Source organism: Cucumis sativus, chromosome 4, assembly GCF_000004075.3.
Source record: "Cucumis sativus cultivar 9930 chromosome 4, Cucumber_9930_V3, whole genome shotgun sequence".
In the NCBI taxonomy this organism is placed as follows: domain Eukaryota; kingdom Viridiplantae; phylum Streptophyta; class Magnoliopsida; order Cucurbitales; family Cucurbitaceae; genus Cucumis; species Cucumis sativus.
In genome coordinates, this window is record NC_026658.2 from 24,348,285 (window position 1) to 24,371,182 (window position 22,898).

Below are 22,898 nucleotides of genomic sequence, written 5' to 3' on the forward strand. Positions count from 1 at the left end.
TTTCTTTCTAACCTAAGTATCTTGTCTTCATTTGTTTTGGGGTTAGGCCCTCTATTTTACATGTTGTATTTTTGTTTGATTTCTTTCAATTTCATAAAGATTTTTTTAATAAAAAAATAGTAAATATGTTTGAATCATTTTTGCAATATATATTATTTATTCATATAGCAATTAGATGTGCGTATTCGGATTCTGAAAGTACGAGTCCGTTGCACCGCCGAATGAGGGTTGCTTTATTTTAGACTTTTAGCAAAGCTTCGAAAAATGGCGGTAGAAAGTGTGCCCTCGTAAACACTGGTTGTAGTTCTTGATCGGAGTTTCCTTTTCTGCTGACACGATGGGGTCTTGCAACGAAGAATCTGAAGATGAACCTGGAGTCTCTCCCATTAGGGCTCTCGGCTCTCTCTTTAAGTTGACCGAAGTCTTTCTCTGGTAACCACCCTTTCTCACCTCCATTATCGCCGAAAGATTAGGGAAATATAAACTAGAAGAAAACAGCTGATTTTACTTTGAACACAATGCTCTGTTTTACTCTTCTTCTTTTTCTTTTTGATTGTTTTGGTATTGACGATAATTTTAATGGTTGCGTTACAGGGACGAGGAGACGGAAGTAGCTAGACGAGTGGAAAGTCGTGTAAGTCTCTAATTTTGTCACTGGTTCAAATTGCGGCATTGATAATTATTGAATTCTCTTTGCGCCTTGGTTACTTTCCATCCAATCTCTACTAATTTCGTTGTTTGTTTTAACAAGTTAGCTCTTGATGCTGATGATGCCAATAACGGAAAATCCGTGGAGAAAATCTGTTCTACAATCAGTGGCAAGTGTTTCATTCATTATCTCTTTAATTATTATTTTAAGTTCTGAGATATCTGTGGCATAATCATGCATGTTGATTGGTGCTAAAGAGTCAAGATTGCTTTTCTTCGGGCAGGTATCAGCTTATTACCGGAGGATATCGAACTTACTGAACAGATGAATGCTTTGGGCCTTCCTCTTTCATTCCACACAAACAAAGAAGTAATTCAACATACTACTTCTGTACATTACTTAGGTTAAATTATGATATTCCTCCTGTAGTCAACATGCTGACATTCATATACCTCCAGAAGTGTATGTTTGATTAATTAATTTCAACGGTCTTTATCTTTAGTGATTGTTAAAAAACGGTGAACTACATTGCCAAGTTAGTCTACAGCAATGTTGTGTCAATTCTACATTAGTACCAAGTTAAGGTATAGTTTAGCCCATTACATAAATAAGCTATTGCACATTTGTTTCATCCATTATTTTGGCCATATACTCTTACAATTATTGCTTATTGGAAATTATCATACAGTAAGTGTAATATGTGTTCTGTTGCATTTCTTCTAGAACAGTTGCAAGTATTAAGATGAGATTCACATATCTATTGCATTACGAGTATGGCATACTCAGCATCATTTCTCTTTCAAGATGTTGAGGGGTTGGCTTATACATGGCATGGAAATATGAGTTTTCTGGAAGAAGAATAGCTAAATGGGTTGAAATGTTTTTGTGAATTACAATAACACCATTTTGTTGGAAATGATTTTCCCCCTGAATTTATCCTTAGTTGTGATGTTTTGGCATGCAGCAGAAGAGAATTGGAATTACCATGGTTAAAAGAAAAGCAAATGTCAAGCACTCTAGAATTCAGCAAGGATTTCTAGACAAAGAAGTGGAGTTTCCTAAAGCGAGCAGCAGGGAGGAGATTGTAGCTAATAGTACTTTCAATGATGACGCAACAGGTTCTCTATGCAGCTATTCTATGGTGAATCAAAGTGAGACTTCTGATCGTGATGTGGTGTTGGACACCAATGAAATCCATGTTATCTTTGATGGAGATATTTCACGTAATTCAAGTGGAGTTATCAGTGGTGCTGTTGAAGAACAATTTTGTGATGTTATGTGTGATATTGTGCTGAATAATGGGGGAGACCATGAATTAAGCTCAGACGATGCTGTGCTGGGGGATCATACAAAAGTTAGACTGAGTTCAATTGGTTTTGATAAGGGTTATTCTCCAAGACTGCGTACCACAGGTCTTGATGTCGGCCATGGCAAGCAGGAGGAAGTTGAACCACCTATGGAGTCAGAAGGTTCTTCCACAACTTTCCAAGATACTGAAGTGCAGAAGAGTGACACTGATAGTGGCATTGTACTACCAGAAGTAGCTGAACCATGTTTCCTTCGTATGGAACCGGACTGTAATGAAAATGACCAAGTTGTTGGATGTATTCATGAATCTGGAGACTGGATGGTGTACTGGGATTCTTTTTATATGAGAAACTACTTCTACAATATAAAGTCACATGAGTCTACTTGGAATCCTCCTTTAGGGTTGGAACATTTTGCATCATCTGATGCCAATTTCACTCCTAATGAATCAACTGCCGAAGTTTGTGAAATGGATGTATTAGAAGATGTAAAATCAGAAGATATTTGTAGGGTGCTCGGTGATACCGAGTGTATGAATTTACTTGGTGATAGTGTTCACTGTCAACCACCTGATGCACTGTTGGAGGGCTCTAGTAGTTTAATTGAGGGCATCGAAAGTAGTGCATTTATCGATACTTCAATTAACTGCTCTAAGGATGAACCTCAAGAGTGGCTGATGAGTTGTAGAAATACCAGGGAAAATATTGGATGCAGGTTCTTGACCAGTCTATGATTTCTGTTCCTAATTTTTTTTCTCTTTTACCTATTCGAGTAATTTGTTTGGAGAGGAATATTGATTAGTATTGTGGTTTCAGTTGTGAAGGTCATGCCAAGCAATCATGTGGTGAGAATTGCACCAATGGTTCCCAGTTCATTGCTGCAAATGGAGCTTCTGAACAAATGATGTTCAGCCATCACAAACCTAGTAACATGCACTCACCCGAGATAGATTGCATCACCATAGACGACGATGAAGGCACAGCAGGCTTAACTACTAGCAGGTACCATTTAGAATCAGAATTGTGACTGGACCTATTAGCTTTCTTATCAGACCACAAATTTCTCTAATGTTTGGGCTCCCTTGCTGTGTTTCCAGTGTTTCTCATATGCTTCAGCAGGCAGATCATATCGATGGTGATATGCATTTTGCAAATGGACCTATCATTTGTACACTGGGTACTGTGCAAAATCTTTCTGTAAGAAATAGGAAAAGGAAAATGAAAAGAACACGCAGACGTGGACAATTATCTGATAGAAATGAAGGTTTAATTTTCTGCCTTCACCGTGCCTGCAAAATTATTAGTTTTGACATCAGTAAACATTTTATTCACATTCGACTCCATAAAGTTTCTCCAGTTAGGTCTTCTTGCCAGCATAAAGAGGAATATCAAATGATTCTGGCAGAAGTAAATAGACAGAAAGGTTAATTTGTAGATTGGTTAATTATTAAAATATGGCACGTTTCCTTTGATTGCAACCTTTTCTATGGTACAATACATTGGTTCTATTCACAATTATTTTTGGTCTGAAGATTGAAGATCATATGAACTTGGCACTCCGGTTAAGAGTTTAGATTATTCCTTAACATATGGGTTGTAAAATTAGTAACTGTACCTGCAAAATTAGTGGTTTGGTGCCTGCATCAGGATTATAAACCTTATTTACTGCTTCAACAATGTGTCTGACGAGTATGATATATGACCAATTTTGGCTGGTGGTGCTTTCTGGTTGTAACTCATAAAACAATTGCTACTGTCAAATTAGTCTCTCTTGTTAGCAGAAAAGATTTCTTAGATGGGCTCATGTTCGAAATAGAGAATGAAATGCCATAAGATTCTTTTCTCCCTAACAGACTAGTTTTCTTATGCAGGATTTCGTTCTTTTGCAATCACTGAAGAGTATCCCACAAGTATTACTAAGTATTGGTGTCAGAGGTATCAACTTTTCTCCAGATTTGATGATGGTATAAAAATGGACAAAGAAGGATGGTTTTCTGTAACTCCAGAGCCTATAGCTAGGCATCACGCCTCACGTTGTGGTAGCAATATGATCATTGACGGTTTCACCGGTGTTGGTGGAAATGCCATCCAGTTTTCCCAAAGGTGATGTTTGGTAATCTTTTCTTTGTCCATCTTCATAAGTTTTCAGGGACAATTAACCCTTTCGTGTATCTTATAAGCTCCGGTAATTGGTTAGGATATTGAGTAGTTTATTTTTCATTTGTATCAGTGGTTAATGAATAAGTGGTTCTGATCCAATTTGATATGTTATTCTCTTTTACAATTTCTATAAGATGTTTATTAGAATATTCCTGACAACATCTTTGTTTAATTAATGTTAATGATATTGCAGGGCCAAACATGTTATTGCAATTGATATTGATCCAACAAAGATTAGATATGCCCAACATAATGCTGCTATATATGGTGTTGAAGATCAAATAGATTTTCTAAAGGGGGACTTCTTCCGTTTAGCCCCACACCTCAAGGTATTGACCCTTCTAGAATTTTTTTTTCTTTTTTTTTCATGTACATTCAAAATTCTCTTGCTTCCGGTGCTGAGAATCAGCATTATCAACGTTTGCACTTTAGATAGTGACAGGTAGTTCATTGTCAGGAGAAGGTATTATCTTAAGTATCGTCGTTATATCTGCCTGAATGATTTGAAACTGTCATAAGATTATCAATTTTTCTTACCAGTAATATAGTGAATGCAATTAATTTTGGCATAAGTTGGAATTTTTTGGAGGACAAGTCCAGAATTTTGTGCATCTGTCTTTTGAATTGTGGCTTTGATCTTGCATATTCTATAATTCACTTTTTTAAATTATACAAAAAATTAAACTTTCTATGCTATACTTCCATCTCACTTTTCACTATACTAGAATGTTATCGGATTCTACCTGCTGCAGGCTGACGTTATATTCTTATCACCTCCTTGGGGAGGCCCTGATTATGCCGGTGTAGATATTTATGACCTGACCAAGCTCAAACCACATGATGGGTAAGCTATCTGACTTCGATAGTTCGTGGCGAGTTCAGGTTGCCCTACTATTATTTTTACCATCCTCTGAGCTTTGCTTTTTGCCTGTACCTATGCAGGTATTTTCTCTTCAACGTTGCTAAGAAAATTGCTCCCCTCGTTGTCATGTTTCTTCCAAAAAATGTTAATCTCAACCAACTAGCAGAGCTGTCTCTTTCTTCTGATCCTCCGTGGTCACTTGAGGTAAGAATATTCTTTTTGTTTTCAATATTCGTTCTTGTGAATTCTTGGGATGCTTAACAATTGACACTTAGTTATTGAGGTTGGTTTGGTGCTTTTTGTGGAACAAAAGAATATTAACAATTGCAGAGTTAAGGCAGTAGTTCCTATTGTAAGTTGAATTTGAATTTTGCATAGCTTATGAGTACTCACCTTGTCTCTCATTACATGCAAACGCTTGCAATTTCAAACCATTGACCAATAATTCATGCATTTGCATTCAAGCTTTCACACACACTTGGATCATGAATATGCATACCAACATCTACACTCCTCTCCTAGTCTGGAGAATGATAACTTCTTTTTTTTTTTCCTCCCTTTTCGATGCTATTTTCCCTATAACACAAAATTCCTTCCAGAATATTGCATCTTACAACTTATTTTAAATTCTAATTATTTGCAATTGTGTTCGTAGGTTGAGAAAAACTTTTTAAATGGCAAGTTGAAGGCGATTACTGCTTACCTTAGCAATGGCAACATAAACAAAGACAATGTCACCTAATGCGTGATATCATATACTCCTTTTGAGAAATTCTCCAGCAATTTTGATGGCTAAGGTATAAAATGAAGTTGGTTGTTTCAGTTTATAGTTATATCCTAATGGGTATAAGGTATAAAATGAAGTCGCCCTGTATTTTCTCTTGGAACATTATATTAAACTAATGAAACCATTTAAGTTGTCGTTTTTGCTGGCATAACAGATGCTTAATTTATTGGCTTGACAAAACATTTTGGCGGACATGGAGGAATAGTTCATTGTACAGTCAACAAAACTCTTATAATGGTGAGACCCTCTTACATTACCAGAAAATGGTTCACAGCTGGTTGGGGAAAAACATTTAATTTTTGTGGTTGTATTTATGAATGTACTGGACCCACTAAGAGGAAGAAGGAAAAAGAAAAAGAAAAAGAAAAGAACACCATGACAACTAGTAACTTTGTAAACAATATGATGTTAAATCAGTCTCAAATTTGGGGTTTCAAGTGAAATATCTCTGAATTAAATTGAATTGAATTGGCGATGATTTGGAATCCAATCCTATTGGATGGGAAAGTTACTCAGTTTCATTCTATATTCTCGATGGCTACAGAATTTCATTTGTAGATAAGATAAAAATATTTTGCATCTTTTTTCTGAATCTGTGATTGAAGTTGGAAAAGTTACAAATACTAATCAAGATGATTAATCTGATATACATTTTGAAGATGGTGTTCTAATTTCGCGAAGAGTGTTTTAGTCTCATTGTTTGTAATACTCTCTCTCTCTCTCTCTCTCTCTCTCTCTCTCTTCAATCATGGCTTCCAAATGCTTACAAATATTCAACTGTTCAATATTTACTGTATTTTTCTTTTGTGGTTCTTATTTTGGATGTACAGAATGTGTCATTATTCTCTCATGGGTCAATGTTCCCATAGCCCCATTGTACAAACTACAAAGATGGGATATTTTTGTAAGCTTCAGTTAGATCAGATAGAGACTATTACAAATACAAAGTTATTTCCAGTGAAACAAGAAGGTGATCATGGTTCACGAGCCAACCAACTGCATCCAAGGGATTTGAAGATAAAAGAAGAAATGACATTCCTTTACTATCAAACCAAACCAATGCCGAGTGCTCTATTCCTGGTCAAACATGGCATGGCAGATAAGTGCTGCAACAATCATTTACGTCCGTTGGTTCTTACATTATTATGTATAAATGTTAGATGAGAGAATTATATTTTCGTCCTTCGAGAAAAACATCATCATAGGTTGGTCTAGTGTCAAAAAGAAAGTAGATAGTCTCAATAACTAACTAAAAGGTCACGAGTTCATTCCATGATGACCACTTATCTATAAATTAATTTTCTACGAGCTTCATGTATGTCAAAATGTTGTAAGGTTAGATAGGTTATTCCGTAAGACTAGTTGATGTGCATGAGATGATTTGGATAATCTAAAAAAAAATATATAACAAAAAACGAAAGAATATAACAAAATATATTTTTAACCTCTAAATTTAGGAGTTTAAATTTGAGCCACACAGCTTATTTGTTGCATTAAAAGGGGAAAAAAAGGGAGAACAGCTTAGGTTTTTTTTATTCTTGAAGGGCTAAAAGTCTAATTTTTTAATTCAACATATAGGAGGGTAAATAATTTGAATAGCAGAAGAGAGGTGGAAGGTTCAACACTTTCAAATCTCCAATTAAAGCACATATAATACTGAAAATTAATAGCAATAATAGTAATTAAACATTCTTTTACCCAAATATATAGTTTGGTGGAGGGTTTCATTGTTCTCTGATTATTCAAATTATGCTGTATGCTTAAATTCGACTGATTTTAAGAAAGGAGAAGACTTTTAGATTTTGTTTCAAATAATGTAAATTTTTAAAAATAACATTATTGTTTTCCATCGTAACTAAAAATTCAATTTAAATAAAGATAAATTCAATTTTTAAGTTTAAGCAGATAATTATATTAAATAAAGATAAAAGTATTCTAAAATATACAGTATAATTTTATACTATTACAAAATAATAATAGTTCGTCTAAATTATAAAACTAAGTGAAAATGTATCAAACGGTGTAACAGTGAAATATATAATAAAATATAGTAAATTTTTAGATTTGATGATCAAAATTTATTGATGTCCATAATGGATGGATTCAACTTTTTTTATATATATTTTAATTCATTTTGCTATATTTAAAAATGTATCTAAATTGTTTATCCAAAAATAACATTTTACTGGTAAACTCAACTAGTTTTAAATTGAGAGTTGTTTAAATTATAATTCATCCCAAATCTTCAACCAAATAAGCCTTTTAAACTCTCTGTCTCACTCGATCTTCCTCTCTTGACAGGAAGCTTCTCTTATTTAACACACAGCCTATCTTTGCCAGCCCCTCCCATTTTTTTAGCTTTGATACAACCTTATATCTTACAATTGACGTTTCATATATTTATTTAAATAATCATTAGATTCACACCAATTAATTTTGAAATAATTTCTCTCAACTTCCGTAGTTTTCAAGTTTCCTCTGAATCATTAAATTTATTATCACTTTATGGTCAATTCAAGCCTTAATCAAATACTATAATACGTTTGTGTAAATATGAAGCGTACGTGAAGAGACATGATTTAACATCTTAACTGGGCAGTAGCAGAGTTGGGTGGGGGTGAAGCCAAAAATTTGTTTTTATCTACAAGAAGTGATTGATTTTCGCACCATTTTAGCCCACAACAGGCAGCAGTACCACACCCACACCCACACACATTAATATTATTGTAGCTCTCAAAATAATTTCTCCACCTCCCCAACACGCAACCCTAACGTCTTCCATTCACCCTCATTATATCATATCTTTCTTCTTCCATCTCATTAGTACCCCACTGTAGATCGTACCATAGAATACTTTAATTGGGCACAGAGGAAAATTACATGTTGTGGCCTAAAATAAGAGGTAAAATTTGGTACTTTTTGTTTTTGTTTTCCTAAAACCAATGAAATCCTGCTTATATTGGTAAACTTACTGCTTTATTCTTAATATCTACTATGAGTATATAACATATACTATAGAATATCAAGCATTGAACATGATGGGTTGTGTATCATATTTGAGTAGTTTTCTCCATTGCAAGTATCAATGACTTTTAGATAAATTCATAACGAATGATTTTTAGATAAATTCATACGGTGTTGATGCAAGTATAACTTGATTATTTGCTCGACCTTCTGAGTTCTGCTTCAATGGTCCTTGGCTTATGGACCCTACTTGTTCACTGTTTCGGTCAATTTCTTTAATGTTTATTTTTTGTCAACAATGGCTATCAATTATGGTCTTTTTAGCTACTTTTGTTTAGTATTTGTAATGGAAACTCATAATTAAGCATGCTTGATTCTGAGATAATGGTGCTTCTGCATGCTATTGTTATTGATCTTTTCCTCAATGTCCGCCATTTCTTACGCATTCTTTAACCTTTTTTTCCCTTACATGAAGGAATAGGGAATTTGAAAGTAATTTGAGTTTTGTCTTCTTGTTTAAGTTTTTTTTTCCTTTGTGGGTGTTGATTGAGTGAGCAGATTGAGAGGAGTTGGCAATGGCAATGGTGGAGGCTGGATTTTCCGTAGGATCGCGCATTAGAACGCGTGATTCTAGTCCTGAGTCTGTTGTTTTCACTCTCGAGTCGAATTATAGCGTTTTCTCTTCTACTTCTGCTAGTGTTGAACGCTGCTCTTTCGCCTCTGATGCTCACGATTATGACTGTCGAAACTCTGAAATTTCCCTGGTAATTTGTTTACTTCCATTTGAAGTAAATTGCTTAGTTGGTTCGTTTGCGTTCTTCTTTCGCGGTAATGGAATGTGTAGGTTTTAATAGCTTGCATGATAGGAACGATTCTTTGACCAGAGATGAGATCGTCTCATTCTGCATTTTGTTAAGATATCGATAATATGAAGGAACATTGAGGATTTTTGTTCGAGCTATAAGATTTTGCATGCATAGTTGGAGTTTGAGCAATTATTAAGTACAATATACTGAATCTTTTTATTAAACTGCAGCACCTGGAAGGGAATATTGAGGAATGTAAAGAAGAAAACAATGGTTCAGATTCTGATCCGAAGGCAATCGATTCCTCTGTGGGAAGGGAGCTCAATCGTCTACCTGGAAAAAGAGAGAAAATGAAAGGTATAGAGTTGGTTTTTAGGCTTAAAAATCAAATGTGCAAAAAGAAAAAAAAAGAAAGGTAAGATTAGAAAGGAAAGTGTTGGAGAGATTGACAGAAACGGAAAAAGTTCTTTGAGAGTTTTCACGTTGAGTCATCTCAATCTTTTTTCTCACGTTCTCCTTCAATGTTGGGCAGTTGAAAAGGAAAACAGCTATATTGATGCGATGGATGGATGCCAACCATTAAATATGGCTAGAAACTCCTTTTCTCTCGCTCTTAAAGGTAATTTGTAATCTCGGCTAAATGATAATTGATAATTGATGCTCTGTCTTGATACTTGGGGAAAAATCCAACTGTCTTTACAGAATGTCGCGATCGAAGGACTAGATCCGAAGCTTTATTGAATAAAGTAGACAGACAAAGAGCTGCTTCATTGGATTTGAATACTGTCACTGTCTCATCTCCTCATTTGGCAATCATGAGAAAGAGCTCTTTCTCTCCTATAATGTCTGATACTAGTATGCTACAAAGTCCTGCTGTGACGAGTTGTAGGCCTGCCAATGCTGAAATCCAAAAAGGCTGGAGCTCAGAAAGAGTTCCGTTACATAAAAATTATAGCTCAAAACAAGCGACTACCGCATTCTTGCCTTTCAGTAATGGGAGAACATTGCCATCAAAGTGGGAGGATGCAGAACGGTGGATCGTCAGTCCTGTTTTCAGAGATGGTGTAGTCAGATCTGCTGTCCCTCCACCTCAGAGGCGGCCTAAGTCAAAAAGTGGCCCTCTTGGGTTTCCTGGTATTGCGTACAATTCATTGTATTCACCAGGAATGCAGATGCTTGAAAGCTCAAAGGAGGCGAATTTCGTGTCATCACCTTTTACACCAGGAATTGTTGCCGCAGATGGGTTGGGAGTTCATTCAAGTGGTCATGAAGCAGACAAACCTGTACAGAATCAGCCTTGCATAGCACGTTCAGTTAGTGTGCATGGTTGTTCTCAAACGAGGAGTGAGTCTTCATTGACTACATCAGTTGGTATGAGTTTAGTTTTCTTTGGATGACACCTTCATCATGTTATGACTGAATTAATCATCAGTTTGATTGAAATATAAATAGTTTGTCCTTTTTTCCTGGAGCACGTGAAAAGTGAATTTGATCGTGGATATTGAAAAAAGAAAACTGAACCATAATGATTTCGATAATTTTCTTATCATTCAAAATTGTCCATTCTAATCTACTAAACATTTAAATGTAGCTCAAAACTCTAGCGGAGTAAAAAACTCAACCACAAATATATCTTGTGGTGTTTCAAGAAGGGATATGGCTACCCAAATGAGCCCAGATGATGACTTTAAATCATCTTTGGATAGACCACCTATCTCTATCGCCACTTCTTCTGTCCAACCCATTGGGAAACTTAAGAGCCTGTCTTGCTCGAAATCAGAAGTCAGGGATGTTGAGGTTGATGGACGTGTTACCTTGACTAGGTGGTCTAAGAAACACAAATCTCGGATTCCATGCAAGGGCCAAGTTCATGATAAAGATGCTGAGCCTGTGATCTGTGCTTGGGATGTTTCAGACACAACAAGGAGCATCTCAAAGTACGTAAATTCATCTACATAATCACATTTATATAAGATGGTATTATGCTCCACAAAATAATAATGAAGAATTTTGAAGTGCTTTTTAACTATTGAAGAAAGAAATTATTGCCTACAAGGGAGACAACTTTTTTTTGCATACCATGAAGGTTGGGACCGGGGTGTTTGATAGATATTCACACTGCCATTATATTAAATTTATGGCAAGAATTCTATGAATTAGTGAGTTATCTTGCAGAACATAATATAAGATTATTATTGATTGTTGCATCCTTCACTTTTTTACCAGAGTCATGAGAGAGGAGGCAAAGATTACAGCGTGGGAGAATCTTCAGAAGGCAAAAGCTGAGGCTGCTATTAGGAAGTTAGAGGTAGTCTTCAACTCGACCTATGACATTGTGGTGTGTGTGTGTGTGTACAGATATGTATGTACGTATGTTTTCAAATATCGCTTGCAATTTATAGAATATACTGTTTTCTTTATCCTCACAAAAGGCTTTTTTTTTTATTTCATGCAATTTTTCTCTATATTCATGAGGTCTATTGTTTTAGTAACACTAAACGTTGAGACTTTTCTTTTTAAATTTATTGCTTCATTCCTTTATAAGTTGTAGTCCACATTGTTGCTTGGTTATACCGTGCTGTGCTGATCATTTTTATAGTTTGCCATGCTTAGTCCTTTTGTACCTCATGGAACTACGTAAATGCAGTCTAAGGTTCTCATAACTGAAGGTGATAGGGACATTAAAATTCAGTTACTTATTTCAAAATATATTTCAGATGAAGCTGGAGAAGAAGAGGTCATCATCCATGGATAAGATCATAAAAAAGTTGAAATCTGCTCAGAAGAAAGCTCAAGAAATGAGGAAATTCGTGCTAGCTAATCAGATGAGCCAAGTTGATGTATCTTCTCAAGGGCTGGTATCTTCTGGCAGAAGCCCTCAGAGGACTTCATTAAGTGGTTGCTTCACTTGCCACGCTTTCTGAGGCTGGATCAAGGAAATTACTTCATATGTCAGGTAACCGTAACCTTTCTGCTAAAAGTAAGTCTTTATTCATTCTTCCTCCCTGCAATATCATCTCTCCAAACCAACCAAAAGAAGGAAAAGAAAGAGAAAAGGAAAAGGACAATCTCAATATCCTTCCAAAGGGGTTTTGAGAAAATCTCTAGTGGCAGATCTTCTTGAATGAAATCTGGTGACCGACAAGCATTGCCAATGGCCGACCAAGTCAAAAGTTGGTTGATGTTAAAAGCATGAAATTTTTATTAGGGATGTAGGGTATATGATACATAAGAATGTCTCTTGATTGTAGCTAGCTAGGAGTGATGAATTTCCATCTTATGACCTATTTCTAATCCATTCATATTTTTAGCTTGAGTTTCACTCTTCTCCTCTTTGTATGTTTCGGAATTTACCACAGTTGAAAGACTTGAAAATGTTATTTGAAAGTTTAGTAAATGAAATGAAATAAATGTAAAAGTTTAGGGATGAAAATAGAATTTCAATGTCAATGGAAATGAAAATTGAACTGTATTTCAACTCTCGGGTAATTAACAGATGCTAAGCATCAAAATTGATAAAACTATTTTGCAATTGCAAATCATATATGACATTGATATCATTCGCTATACCATTACACTAACATGAAGGTAAAAAGAAGAAGAAAAATTAATTTTAATCTTCTTCTTGCTGTATTTTTTAGTAGTCCGGTTCTATACAGTCGTCTCCATCTTCAAGAATTTCCTCAGGTACGCTTAATTTTCCTAAGCGAGTGGAATTAACATAGTCCGTAGGAATGTGAGCGGTGAGTCCTGGCATAAGCAGTCCAATAAACCTTACCCCTTTCATTGCCAAACTCTCGTAGTAATCATAACCCTTCACAAATGGGATTAGAAAACTCCTTACAAGCTCCAACCATGCATTTACGTACTTAGGTATTAGCCATAGCAATGAGAAATAGTTCTTGTTTGGCTGTTCCTTCACAATCTGTACCCAAAAAGAAGAAAGAAACATTCAAATATTATTCCTCATCAAGTCATTTCCTGACAAGTTAGAAAAGAGGGTTATTTAATTTTGTTCTTACTCTGCCTCTGTAAAGGCTGTCAAAATAGATGCATCTTCCGAAGTGTTTGTATTTGAAAAGAATGCCATCAGCAGGAAGTCTAGGCACCAAATCACTAAAGTACACGTATCTGTAATACTCGAAGTTGTATTTTTTGATGATGCTTACCATAAACTCTGCAAAATGTCGGTCACCGACTCTTGGTTGCCCATAGCTGTAGATAGCCTTTATCTTCTCTAGCACCAATGACTCGTCGTGAAGGGCAAGTATCGCGACGAAGAGGACAGCAAGAGCTGCACCTAAGCTGTGGCCGGTGAAGATGAACCTTGCATTGGCATTGGTTTTGGCAATGTCGATGAGTTTTTGACGGAGGGTGTAGTAGGCAAATTGGGGGGCACCGGTGGTTGTTGGAGTGAGTTCTTTAGGCCAACCTTTGCGCTTCTGTAGGCCGAGGGCTTTCATGAAGCCACTATGAATACGACCAACACCATGAATTTCGTACCAAGAGAAGTCTAAATTGACTTGCCAATCGTATGCGTCGAGTGGGGTAGTCCCTCTGAAAGCCACCACTGTTGTGTTTGGATCTGAGACTGTGGTTTGAAACAGAAATGCTTGAGTGGATGCTCGGCTTTGGAAGTCTGAACATTTCCAAATCAGCTTCAATTAGATAATCCTCAGGATGTAGTTTTCTTTTAACCCATTTATCCAAAATCTTACATGATACGACTTCAAATCACTTTCTATCTTAACTACGCCAACCTAAGCAGAACCTCCTAGCAAGATATTTATAGTTTTCTTTCTTGTTCTTCACAATATTTGGAGTGAATCAATTCAAACCTCATATCTCGAGACTAACTATCTTAGACTAATCAAGCAAATTCATATTACAAACACAAATCGTCCTATTTTTCCATGAACTCGGTAACATGTGAGAAATCCAACCTTTCCTAGTGGTCAAATATATATGTTTTAGTCAATATCATGAACTCTACTTTTGACTTTTTAGCATAGTAATTATTGGAATTGTGGTCACATGAATTCGACAGTTATTAGCACCATAAGTCCATATAGTCTTACCATTCCAGAAATTGTAGTAACCGAGTAACTTCATCTGCAAGAAAAAGAAAAAAAAACATAATCTCTTCATATTGATCAATCTATATTCATATAACATTCAGAATATAACCCTTTTCAAATAACTAGTTTGGACATATGATTAAGAAAAACGCTATAAACATAAGTTTGCTTCCCCCTTCGTTTAACAATCTTTTACATTTTGTTTTCTTTAAATGAAAGTAATGCATTAACGACATATTTATAGAGGTAGAGATAGATATTCTAACTATTAATCTTAAGATAATTAACAATGTTTCTATGACCCCTTAATTAATTGATGATTTCTACTAACTGATGGATAGACAAGTAACGGTTTTTACCTTCCAACGGTCGTTGACGACAGATTGGACAAATGGAAGGGATTCATAAGAGAGTTTGGAAGCCATAACAGTTAGGACACTATAGTATCTGAAAGTGTCGTCAGGATTTATGGAATTGTCCAAATCTCTTCTCCAATCTGTAAATCCCACAACTGATGTGTAATCTGGCGAACTTTTTTTAGGCTGCACCAAAGTCTCTCCTATGCACAAAATACTCAAACCTCTCATTTTCATCCAAATGTAAATAATTAACTAAAAACATTTTAGTTTCTATAAATTATTATATGTAAGAGGATAGCGTTTATAAGCTTAACTTTTTAAAAATTATAATACAAAAACAAAGATTCCGTTTGCTATTCACTTCATTTTTTGTTTTCAATTTTTGAAAATTACACTTGTATGTAAACCTTCACTTTTCTTAAAAATTGTGTTTGAGCTATAAACTTGATTTTGAGAGTACTTTCAAAGGTTGGATAAAGAAAAAGGAAAAAGGAAAAAACATTGTCAAATGATACATCTCTTAGGGACTTAAAGAAAGCACAATAAACCATATGAGAATAAGGTGATTATAAGAAATAATACCTCTGATGAATTTGAAGAAAAGCTGAAGAATGGTACCATTGAAGGAGATGAAGTTGAGGAGTTTTTGGAGAAAGGCATCCAAGTTAGCGAGTGGAATAGCAATAGCGAGAATGAGTATCTGTAATGACAGGGAGACGAAGATTATTAGACGATCAGCAAAGCTTCTGTAAGAGTCTTCTTTACCATCAGGACAATCCATCAACTTCCTCTTCTTGAACCCAAAAGGAAGTATGAACAGAATCAGATCAAACACATTTGCATTATGTGGCTTCAATATCACATAATTTTTACTAAACTCATGTTCTTTCCAAACCATTTTTTCTTTGTTTTCTTCCTTAGTTTTTTTTATAGTTCGCTCTAAAACATCACCTCAAAACACTTTGACTCATGCGTGTAGGAAAAAATATGGTTGCTCAAGTTTTATATATAGTGGCAATCCAATGTTGTACATATAATACAATGTCAAATATCTAATTAAACAATATCGTAAAATAGTGTGGTTTAGTACGTATCGGTCTGAAAGGTCAAGCCAAAATAAGTTTGGATCAATGGTATTGAAATAATTGCTGTTATTAGACGTTGGAGGTTTAATTCCTCACTCAATAATTGTTGTACTTGTACTAAAAAAACATAAAATGTCAAAAAGTTGTTTCCTTTAAAATCTCTACCACAGTATTAACCATTAATGTGAACAAAGATTTATGGATCTTTTTTCAAAAAGAAAAAGAAAGTAATTAAAAGGAGAAAAAAAAGTAGTCTCTCATATTACAAAACAGTATGATGGGGTGAATAAAAATGCACATAAATATTTAAAGTGTCAATAAGCAAAACCTACGCACATAAATATTATTCTTAATTTGTTGGTCAACCATAAATTTTATGCTATTTTTGGTTTTCCACCAACTTTAATATATACTAATTTAACCTCATTACTTTTTCATTAAAACAACAGATCTTTTAGTTAATTAAAAAGATCAATCAAAAGAAATTGACTCAGCTTTTGATATGATCCCAATAGGTAAATTAAAGTTGTCAAATCTTTTTTAAATATGCATCCATCAATTGCCTCAACTAGAACTTAGCCAATAAATTAGACAAACTAAAATTAACCTTCTCTTAATCTTGATATTAAAGTTACCACATTCAAATATATCTTGATATATATAAAATGTGGGTGCGTTCTACGTCAAAACCATAGAAAAAGGACATTATATTTTTGAATGAATACATATTGTTGTTCACTAGGCTTGGCCTTGGACTTTCTTCTAACTTCCTACTTGGGATTTGAATGCTAAATTTGTTATAATACTTTTCCTTCAATGGGAGAGACAGAGGGAGGAATTGATAGAGGTTGGTCGGTCTTGAATTAAGAAAACGACTCATCTAATTTTGTGAGTATAATGGCCAATATGATTTTACATGATATGATATGTTGACTTTGTTTAATCTACAAACACTTTGTACAACATCCGCTGTGGAATTATGTTTAAGTTCGACGCAGCTTTGATTGTGTAAAGGATTAATGGAAATTTTAAAATTTTCCTTGAGTTGTTTTTAAATATACCAAAATGAAACAAAATAGTTACATTTCTATTAGGAGAATTTGGATCGATGGAATTGGGATGAGAATAACATTACTCATCAATTCATAATTGATGATGCTTGAGAATAATAAGTTCGAAAATAAAATTGAATGTATGGAAATAAATAAATAATAAATAATTGAGAGTCAAACTCTAGCCTCCAGCCAGATGCCCTGAGATGAAAGCAAGGATTTAAAATTAAAAATTTGGTTTGAGGAAAGGGATCACAAACCTATCTCTTGGATTGAATTATAAACGAGGTGTCAGTTGAGCTAAGCTCATGTTGACAATTTATTTAAGGTCTATCTTTAAAAATTTCTATATTTATAGATATTTCTAGTAATTTAATTTTTTTATTTACCATCATTTTCTTTTTCTATTTCTCCTTCAAACTCACAATTTCATCACGTAATATAGAGAGAAAAAAAATTCCATACTCTCTTTGTATATAATTTAAAAATTAGCACTTAAATTTGTATGTTACTTGACATGGTATAATTGTCCAATTAAGTGGAATGTGTAAAGATAGATACTCCCCAAAGCACACCTAAATATTTTTCTAGCCAAATTTAGATCTATTACTTGAAGTCTATCTACCATCTTACAAAGTTTACTACATTTAATTTTCTTTTAAAATATTATTATACATTTAATTATACTTCATAAAAGTGTTATCCAATTCAATTATCTAAAGAAAAGTTTTTAAAACTAGTAGATTTTACAAAATATTTACAATCTATAGCAAATTCTAATACTTATAATCATTGATATGTTATAGTGATAGAAGACCATCAGTGACAATTTAAAATTTTGCTATAATTTATAAATATTTTAATTTATTTTACTATTTTAAAAAATGACCCTATCCAAATTTAATAATATAAACCATGGCCATAAATTTGATTAATAATACGCAAGAGAGCTAGCTTTTGAGCCAAATATTTAGATAACAATTAATTATAACTAATTTTATTAGCTATAAATTATCACAACACGTTTTAAACTACATTTTTTCAGTTGTTTGCTTAAATAAAAAGAAAAAAAATGTAAAATGAAACTACTTATAAAATATAACAAAATTTTCAAATGGTAGTAAAGAGTTTAATAAATTTTGCTATATATTTTATAGATAGTTTCAATATTTTGCTATTTTTGAAAATACACCTTAAATTTTTATTGAATTTTTAAATTTGCTTATGGATCACTAATATTATCTCTCCACACTTAAATCATCTAGAAAAAGGTATTGAAAATGAGCTACACGTTACATAGTTGTGAGCTACACGTTACATAAAGTACAACTAAGGTAATTAACTTAGTCGTTCAACAATAAATGGCAAGTACTTGAACATTTTTAGTAGTCGTCTTCAATTTCGTATCGAAGAATGGGATCTTCGACCTCGTCGGGTACATTTAACTTACCCAAACGAGTGACATTAACATAGTTCAAAGGAAAATGAGCAGTAAGTCCTGGAATCACGAGTCCAACCAATCTTGCACCCTTCATTAACAAACTCTCGTAGTAATCAAAACCCTTCACAAATGGGATTATGAAACTCCTAATTAGCTCCCACCATGCACTTAAATATTTGGGTATCACCCATAGCAACGAGAAGTAGTTCTTGTTTGGTTGCTCTTTCACAATCTGCACCCAACCAACAATATATATATATATTTTTTAAAAAGTGTATGCTGCTATAAATTTTCGAGAAAGAAAAGATATGTAAATCGTATCTATCAATGCCTTAGGTGGCGATGAGCATTATAGAGTAATTTATTGAGTGATAAAAAGGAAAAAAGAAAAGGTGGTGTTAATTTGTTCTCTTACCCTTCCTTTGTAAAGGCTGTTGAAGTAGACACATCTACCGAAGTGTTTATATTTGAAAAGGACGGCATCAGAAGGAACTCTGGGCACCAAGTCATAAGAGTAAACATATCTATGATACTTGAACCCATATTTTTGGATACAATTAAGCATGAACTTTGCAAATTGTTGGTCACCAACTCTTGGTTGCCCATATGTGTAAACGCTATCCAATTTCTCCAAAATGGTTGACTCATCATGTAGGCACAACACAGTGACAAATAATGTGGCCAAAGCTCCACCTAAACTGTGGCCAGTGAATATGAACCTTGCCTTCTCGTTGGCTTTGGCAATGTCTCTTAGTTGTTTCCTGAGGGTGTAATATGCGAACTCATGTGTTTGAGTTTTGGGAAGCTCCTTTGGCCATCCTGTTGCCTTCTGAAGCCCTAGGGCTTTCATGAACCCACTGTGGATCAGGCCGACATCCTCGATTTCGTACCTGTAAATATTAGATTCAGAAAACACGTTTTGGGTTTAATAGAAATGATTATAAGAGGTATTAGTTACTCATCCAAAGATGGTGAGCTCCAAACAAGCTAAAACCACTAATCAAATTCACTTTGGTGAATCATACTAATCTTAAAACATAATTCTTTTAAAGAAGAAAACTAAACTTTGAGATTAAATAATGATTAAGGCCGTAATTAAATTAAAAGAAATGAAAGAATGTAATGTAAGCGTACCAAGAGAAATCAAAATCCACTTGCCAATCGTATGCGTCAAGTGGGGAGGTGCCTCTAAATGCAACAATTGTTACATTCGGATCTATGGCCGTGTTCTTAAACATAAACGCCTGAGTCGTAGTTCTACCTTGAAAATCTGAACAACAACAATTTCATACATAAAAGTTCAATATTATTATTTACTATATTCTATATATATTTTTATATATATATATATATATATATATATATATATATATATATATATATATATATTATCCTTCTTACTTTTATTAAACAGATTTATTTTTCTTATTAAAACTATGTTCAATTAATTAAATTATTTCAACCATTTGACTTCAAAATTATAATTGATGCAAGCCTTATCTAGGTTGAGTTATTTTCAATTTCACATTTTCTTTATATTTATAGTTTGAAGAATAAAATCCTCTAGCTAAAAATCAAAATCAAAATTAAAAACGACAAAGAAGATTTTCAAAATGTAAAACTGAATAACAAAATTTAATTCTTCTTATTAATCAGACAGTTACTCCATTTTCAAAAATGAAAGAAAAAAAAGAAAAAAAAAGATGTCCAAGATGAGAGGAGAAACTTAAGGTCAGCCTAAGTTTGGTTAAAGACAAATAAGCTTGTGAAGGTTACGTTATTTGTCCAATAAAGTTAAAAATTATGCCTTCCTGTCACTGTTCTTACACCATACAATGATATAAACCTCACGGCTCTTTCACTGTTTTTATTCTATGGTCACTTCATTAATATTCCTCCACTAAACCAACATGTACTTAATTAATAGAGTATTAATAAACTTGAACTGGTCAGCTTTAAGACCCAATCAATTAATTCTAACTAATTCAAAGTTGATTAACTAATCTAATTATGACCTTTGATGCAGAGCTCAAAAACTCTTACCATTCCAAAAGTTGAAGTAACCCAGCAACTTCATCTGCAAGAGGGAGGGAAAAAAAGACAAGAAAAACAATCATTTACCACACCCTTCTAATATTGATTTATAATCAAATTTTAGTTTACATCTCTAATATGAATTTTTTTTTGTATATTTTAATCCAACTTTCAAAATTTAATTATTTCTATTATATATTGTTAATTTCTTCTACCAATCTTTACATTTGTTGTTTGGTAGAGTCAAACTTTATTTCTAGATGTGTATAATTACTACTATGACTGGATCGTCATAGTATGACTAATAATTTTTCAGATGGAGAGATGCAAGTGATTATTCAAATTCAAATAGTTATTAAGACATAACGATTATATTGTAAAGGAGTTAAGTAATTAATTATGAAATTTTGGTGAAGGATTGGCTCGAATTTTCGATCTAGTATGTCTGTTCCTATTTAAAGGAATATAAGTTTTACCTTCCAACGATCATTTACAACGGATTGGACAAATGGTTTGGATTCATAAGAGATTTTGGTAGCCATTGCAGTTAAAGCACTGTAATATCTGAAACTCTGTTCAGGTTTTATTGACGAATCCAAATCTCTTCTCCAATCTGCAAATCCCACCACCGATGTGTACTCAGCCGAATCTTCATTAACCTTCACAAAACCCTTTCCTATACAAAATAATTAATTATTACATCACAAACAAAACAAAAAAAAGAAACCCTTGTTAGTTAATATTTAAAATGTAATCATAATAATTAATAATATATACCTCTGAGAATTTTGGAGAGAATCCCCAAGAAGCCGCCGTTGAAAGAAATAAAGTTGAAGAGTTTAAGAAGAAATGCGTCTAATTTTGCAAGAGGAGTGGCAATGAGGGATAGGATGAACTGAAGCAACATGGAGACGACAATTAGCCATCGGTCTGTGAAGTTTGTGAAATAATCTTCTTTGCCATATGGACAATCAATGAATTTTTTCTTTCTTAATCCAAATGGAAGTAAGAACAGAAACAAATCCAATAAATTAGCATTTTCTGGCTTCAATATCACATAATTTTTACTAAATTCATTTTCAATCAAAACCATTTTCTTTTTTCCTTCTTTCTTATTAATATCTCTCAAATTTTGGAAGAAGAGGAAGAAGATGATGATGATGATGATAGAAAGAGTAATATGCTGTGAGTAAGTTTGTACCCTAAAGCTTCAGTTTATATAACATTGGAAAGGTGAGGGTAAATGACAATTTTAGCCTTGACTGAGAATAATGGTTTGGGGTTGTTTTGTATTCCTTAAACCCACATTTTCTTTATAAGTTTTATATATTGAGGTGTAAAAAATGAAGCCGAACCTTCTTGTTTGACCCTGAGTTTACCAATTAGTATTTTATTACCCCTCGTGCTTAACTAGTTGATTAAACTTAGATTGTTAGTTTGGATTATTTAAATTTCTTTTCTCAAACGATATATATAAATAAAGCTAGAGATAAAATTGAAAGTTCAGAATAAAAATAATACCCTCAATCGAATTTAAGGATAATTATTGGATTTGATAGAGTTAAATTTTCTGTGGGATCTGAATTATATTATAATTAAAGGATATATATATATATATAATAATTTGACTTCTTAATAAGCTCATTTGAAATTTCAAATTATTTATTAAATATCTTTAGACCTTGTGGATAAACATTACTTTTATATTATATTAATGAATATCCTTTTAGATTATCACAACACTTGAGTTAACTTTTTTTTCTTGTACAAGCAATTAGGTTTTTTTTCCATAAAATTATATAATATTGAAAACAGGGGTTATAATTATTCAACATATAACTAAAAAAGTTTGCCCCTTAACTAGAATTACTCGAATTTATTGGATTAGGAACGCTATTAAATTATTAACCTTTATTTATATTTTGATCTATGACTTGCCCTCATAAATATTAATAGGGCATGCATTAAAGTCAAAAGAGCTTGGGTACAAGCAATATTTATACAAGTTTGGCATATGAATGGAGTGGTCTAAAGGAAAAATTACTAGTTACTAATTTTCTTATCAACCATATGACTAATATATTAATAGAAATTATATATCATATAAATCCCAGTTAGTTAATTTATTTTTTTACAAAAAAATTTGAAGTTTTGTATGTATGATAGCTACCTTTTTTTGTCTTGCTCTTTCCTTTTAAATCTAAAATAAATTTGAAAAAAATAGTTGTCAATAGATAAGTTATTCTTTGTTTACATTCAATGGTCGTATTCTTTTTCTAAAAAACTTGTATATTTTTAAAACATTCTTAAAAAA

The 22,898-nt window shown here is 33.4% G+C and overlaps 4 protein-coding genes across 12 annotated transcripts; 2 read left to right on the forward strand and 2 right to left on the reverse strand.

The window, feature by feature from the left end:
• Positions 1–165: 165 nt before the first annotated feature.
• Positions 166–7,083, forward strand: LOC101215034. 5 transcript variants are annotated; one of them, XM_031884847.1, is made up of 14 exons: positions 166–432; positions 595–634; positions 752–818; positions 933–1,018; positions 1,614–2,671; positions 2,773–2,958; positions 3,054–3,220; positions 3,828–4,059; positions 4,310–4,445; positions 4,869–4,960; positions 5,059–5,182; positions 5,634–5,775; positions 5,920–6,002; positions 6,596–7,083. In XM_031884847.1, the coding sequence occupies exons 1-12, from the start codon at positions 338–340 to the stop codon at positions 5,718–5,720; spliced, it is 2,370 nt and encodes a 789-aa protein (XP_031740707.1). In that variant the 5' UTR covers positions 166–337; the 3' UTR covers positions 5,721–5,775; positions 5,920–6,002; positions 6,596–7,083. The 5 variants fall into 5 exon arrangements, with proteins under 5 accessions (XP_031740707.1, XP_031740706.1, XP_031740708.1 ...); XM_031884846.1 differs by lacking the exon at positions 6,596–7,083 and having other exon boundaries at positions 5,920–6,286; XM_031884848.1 differs by lacking the exon at positions 6,596–7,083 and having other exon boundaries at positions 1,617–2,671; positions 5,920–6,286.
• Positions 7,084–8,487: 1,404 nt separating this feature from the next.
• On the forward strand, positions 8,488–12,932 carry LOC101215278. Of its 4 annotated transcripts, XM_011655809.2 has the most exons (8): positions 8,488–8,667; positions 9,288–9,493; positions 9,766–9,892; positions 10,068–10,154; positions 10,238–10,906; positions 11,127–11,472; positions 11,762–11,843; positions 12,253–12,932. In XM_011655809.2, exons 2-8 carry the CDS (start codon positions 9,305–9,307, stop codon positions 12,457–12,459), a joined length of 1,707 nt encoding a protein of 568 aa, XP_011654111.1. In that variant the 5' UTR covers positions 8,488–8,667; positions 9,288–9,304; the 3' UTR covers positions 12,460–12,932. The 4 variants fall into 4 exon arrangements, with proteins under 4 accessions (XP_011654111.1, XP_031740339.1, XP_011654112.1 ...); XM_031884479.1 differs by lacking the exon at positions 9,288–9,493 and having other exon boundaries at positions 8,493–8,667; positions 12,253–12,862; XM_011655810.2 differs by lacking the exon at positions 8,488–8,667 and having other exon boundaries at positions 8,805–9,493; positions 10,238–10,879.
• A 53-nt stretch (positions 12,933–12,985) lies between these two features.
• LOC101203391 lies at positions 12,986–15,974 on the reverse strand. Of its 2 annotated transcripts, none has more exons than XM_031884480.1 (5): positions 15,555–15,974; positions 14,973–15,172; positions 14,614–14,647; positions 13,705–14,174; positions 12,986–13,460 (listed from the first exon to the last, which is right to left on the reverse strand). In XM_031884480.1, exons 1-5 carry the CDS (start codon positions 15,868–15,870, stop codon positions 13,173–13,175), a joined length of 1,308 nt encoding a protein of 435 aa, XP_031740340.1. In that variant the 5' UTR covers positions 15,871–15,974; the 3' UTR covers positions 12,986–13,172. The 2 variants fall into 2 exon arrangements, with proteins under 2 accessions (XP_031740340.1, XP_004141379.1); XM_004141331.3 differs by having other exon boundaries at positions 13,558–14,174.
• Positions 15,975–18,286: 2,312 nt separating this feature from the next.
• On the reverse strand, positions 18,287–21,770 carry LOC101203640. Its single transcript, XM_011655811.2, has 6 exons — positions 21,362–21,770; positions 21,061–21,260; positions 20,594–20,627; positions 19,685–19,820; positions 18,966–19,440; positions 18,287–18,782 (listed from the first exon to the last, which is right to left on the reverse strand). Exons 1-6 carry the CDS (start codon positions 21,675–21,677, stop codon positions 18,492–18,494), a joined length of 1,452 nt encoding a protein of 483 aa, XP_011654113.1. The 5' UTR covers positions 21,678–21,770; the 3' UTR covers positions 18,287–18,491.
• Positions 21,771–22,898: the final 1,128 nt, after the last annotated feature.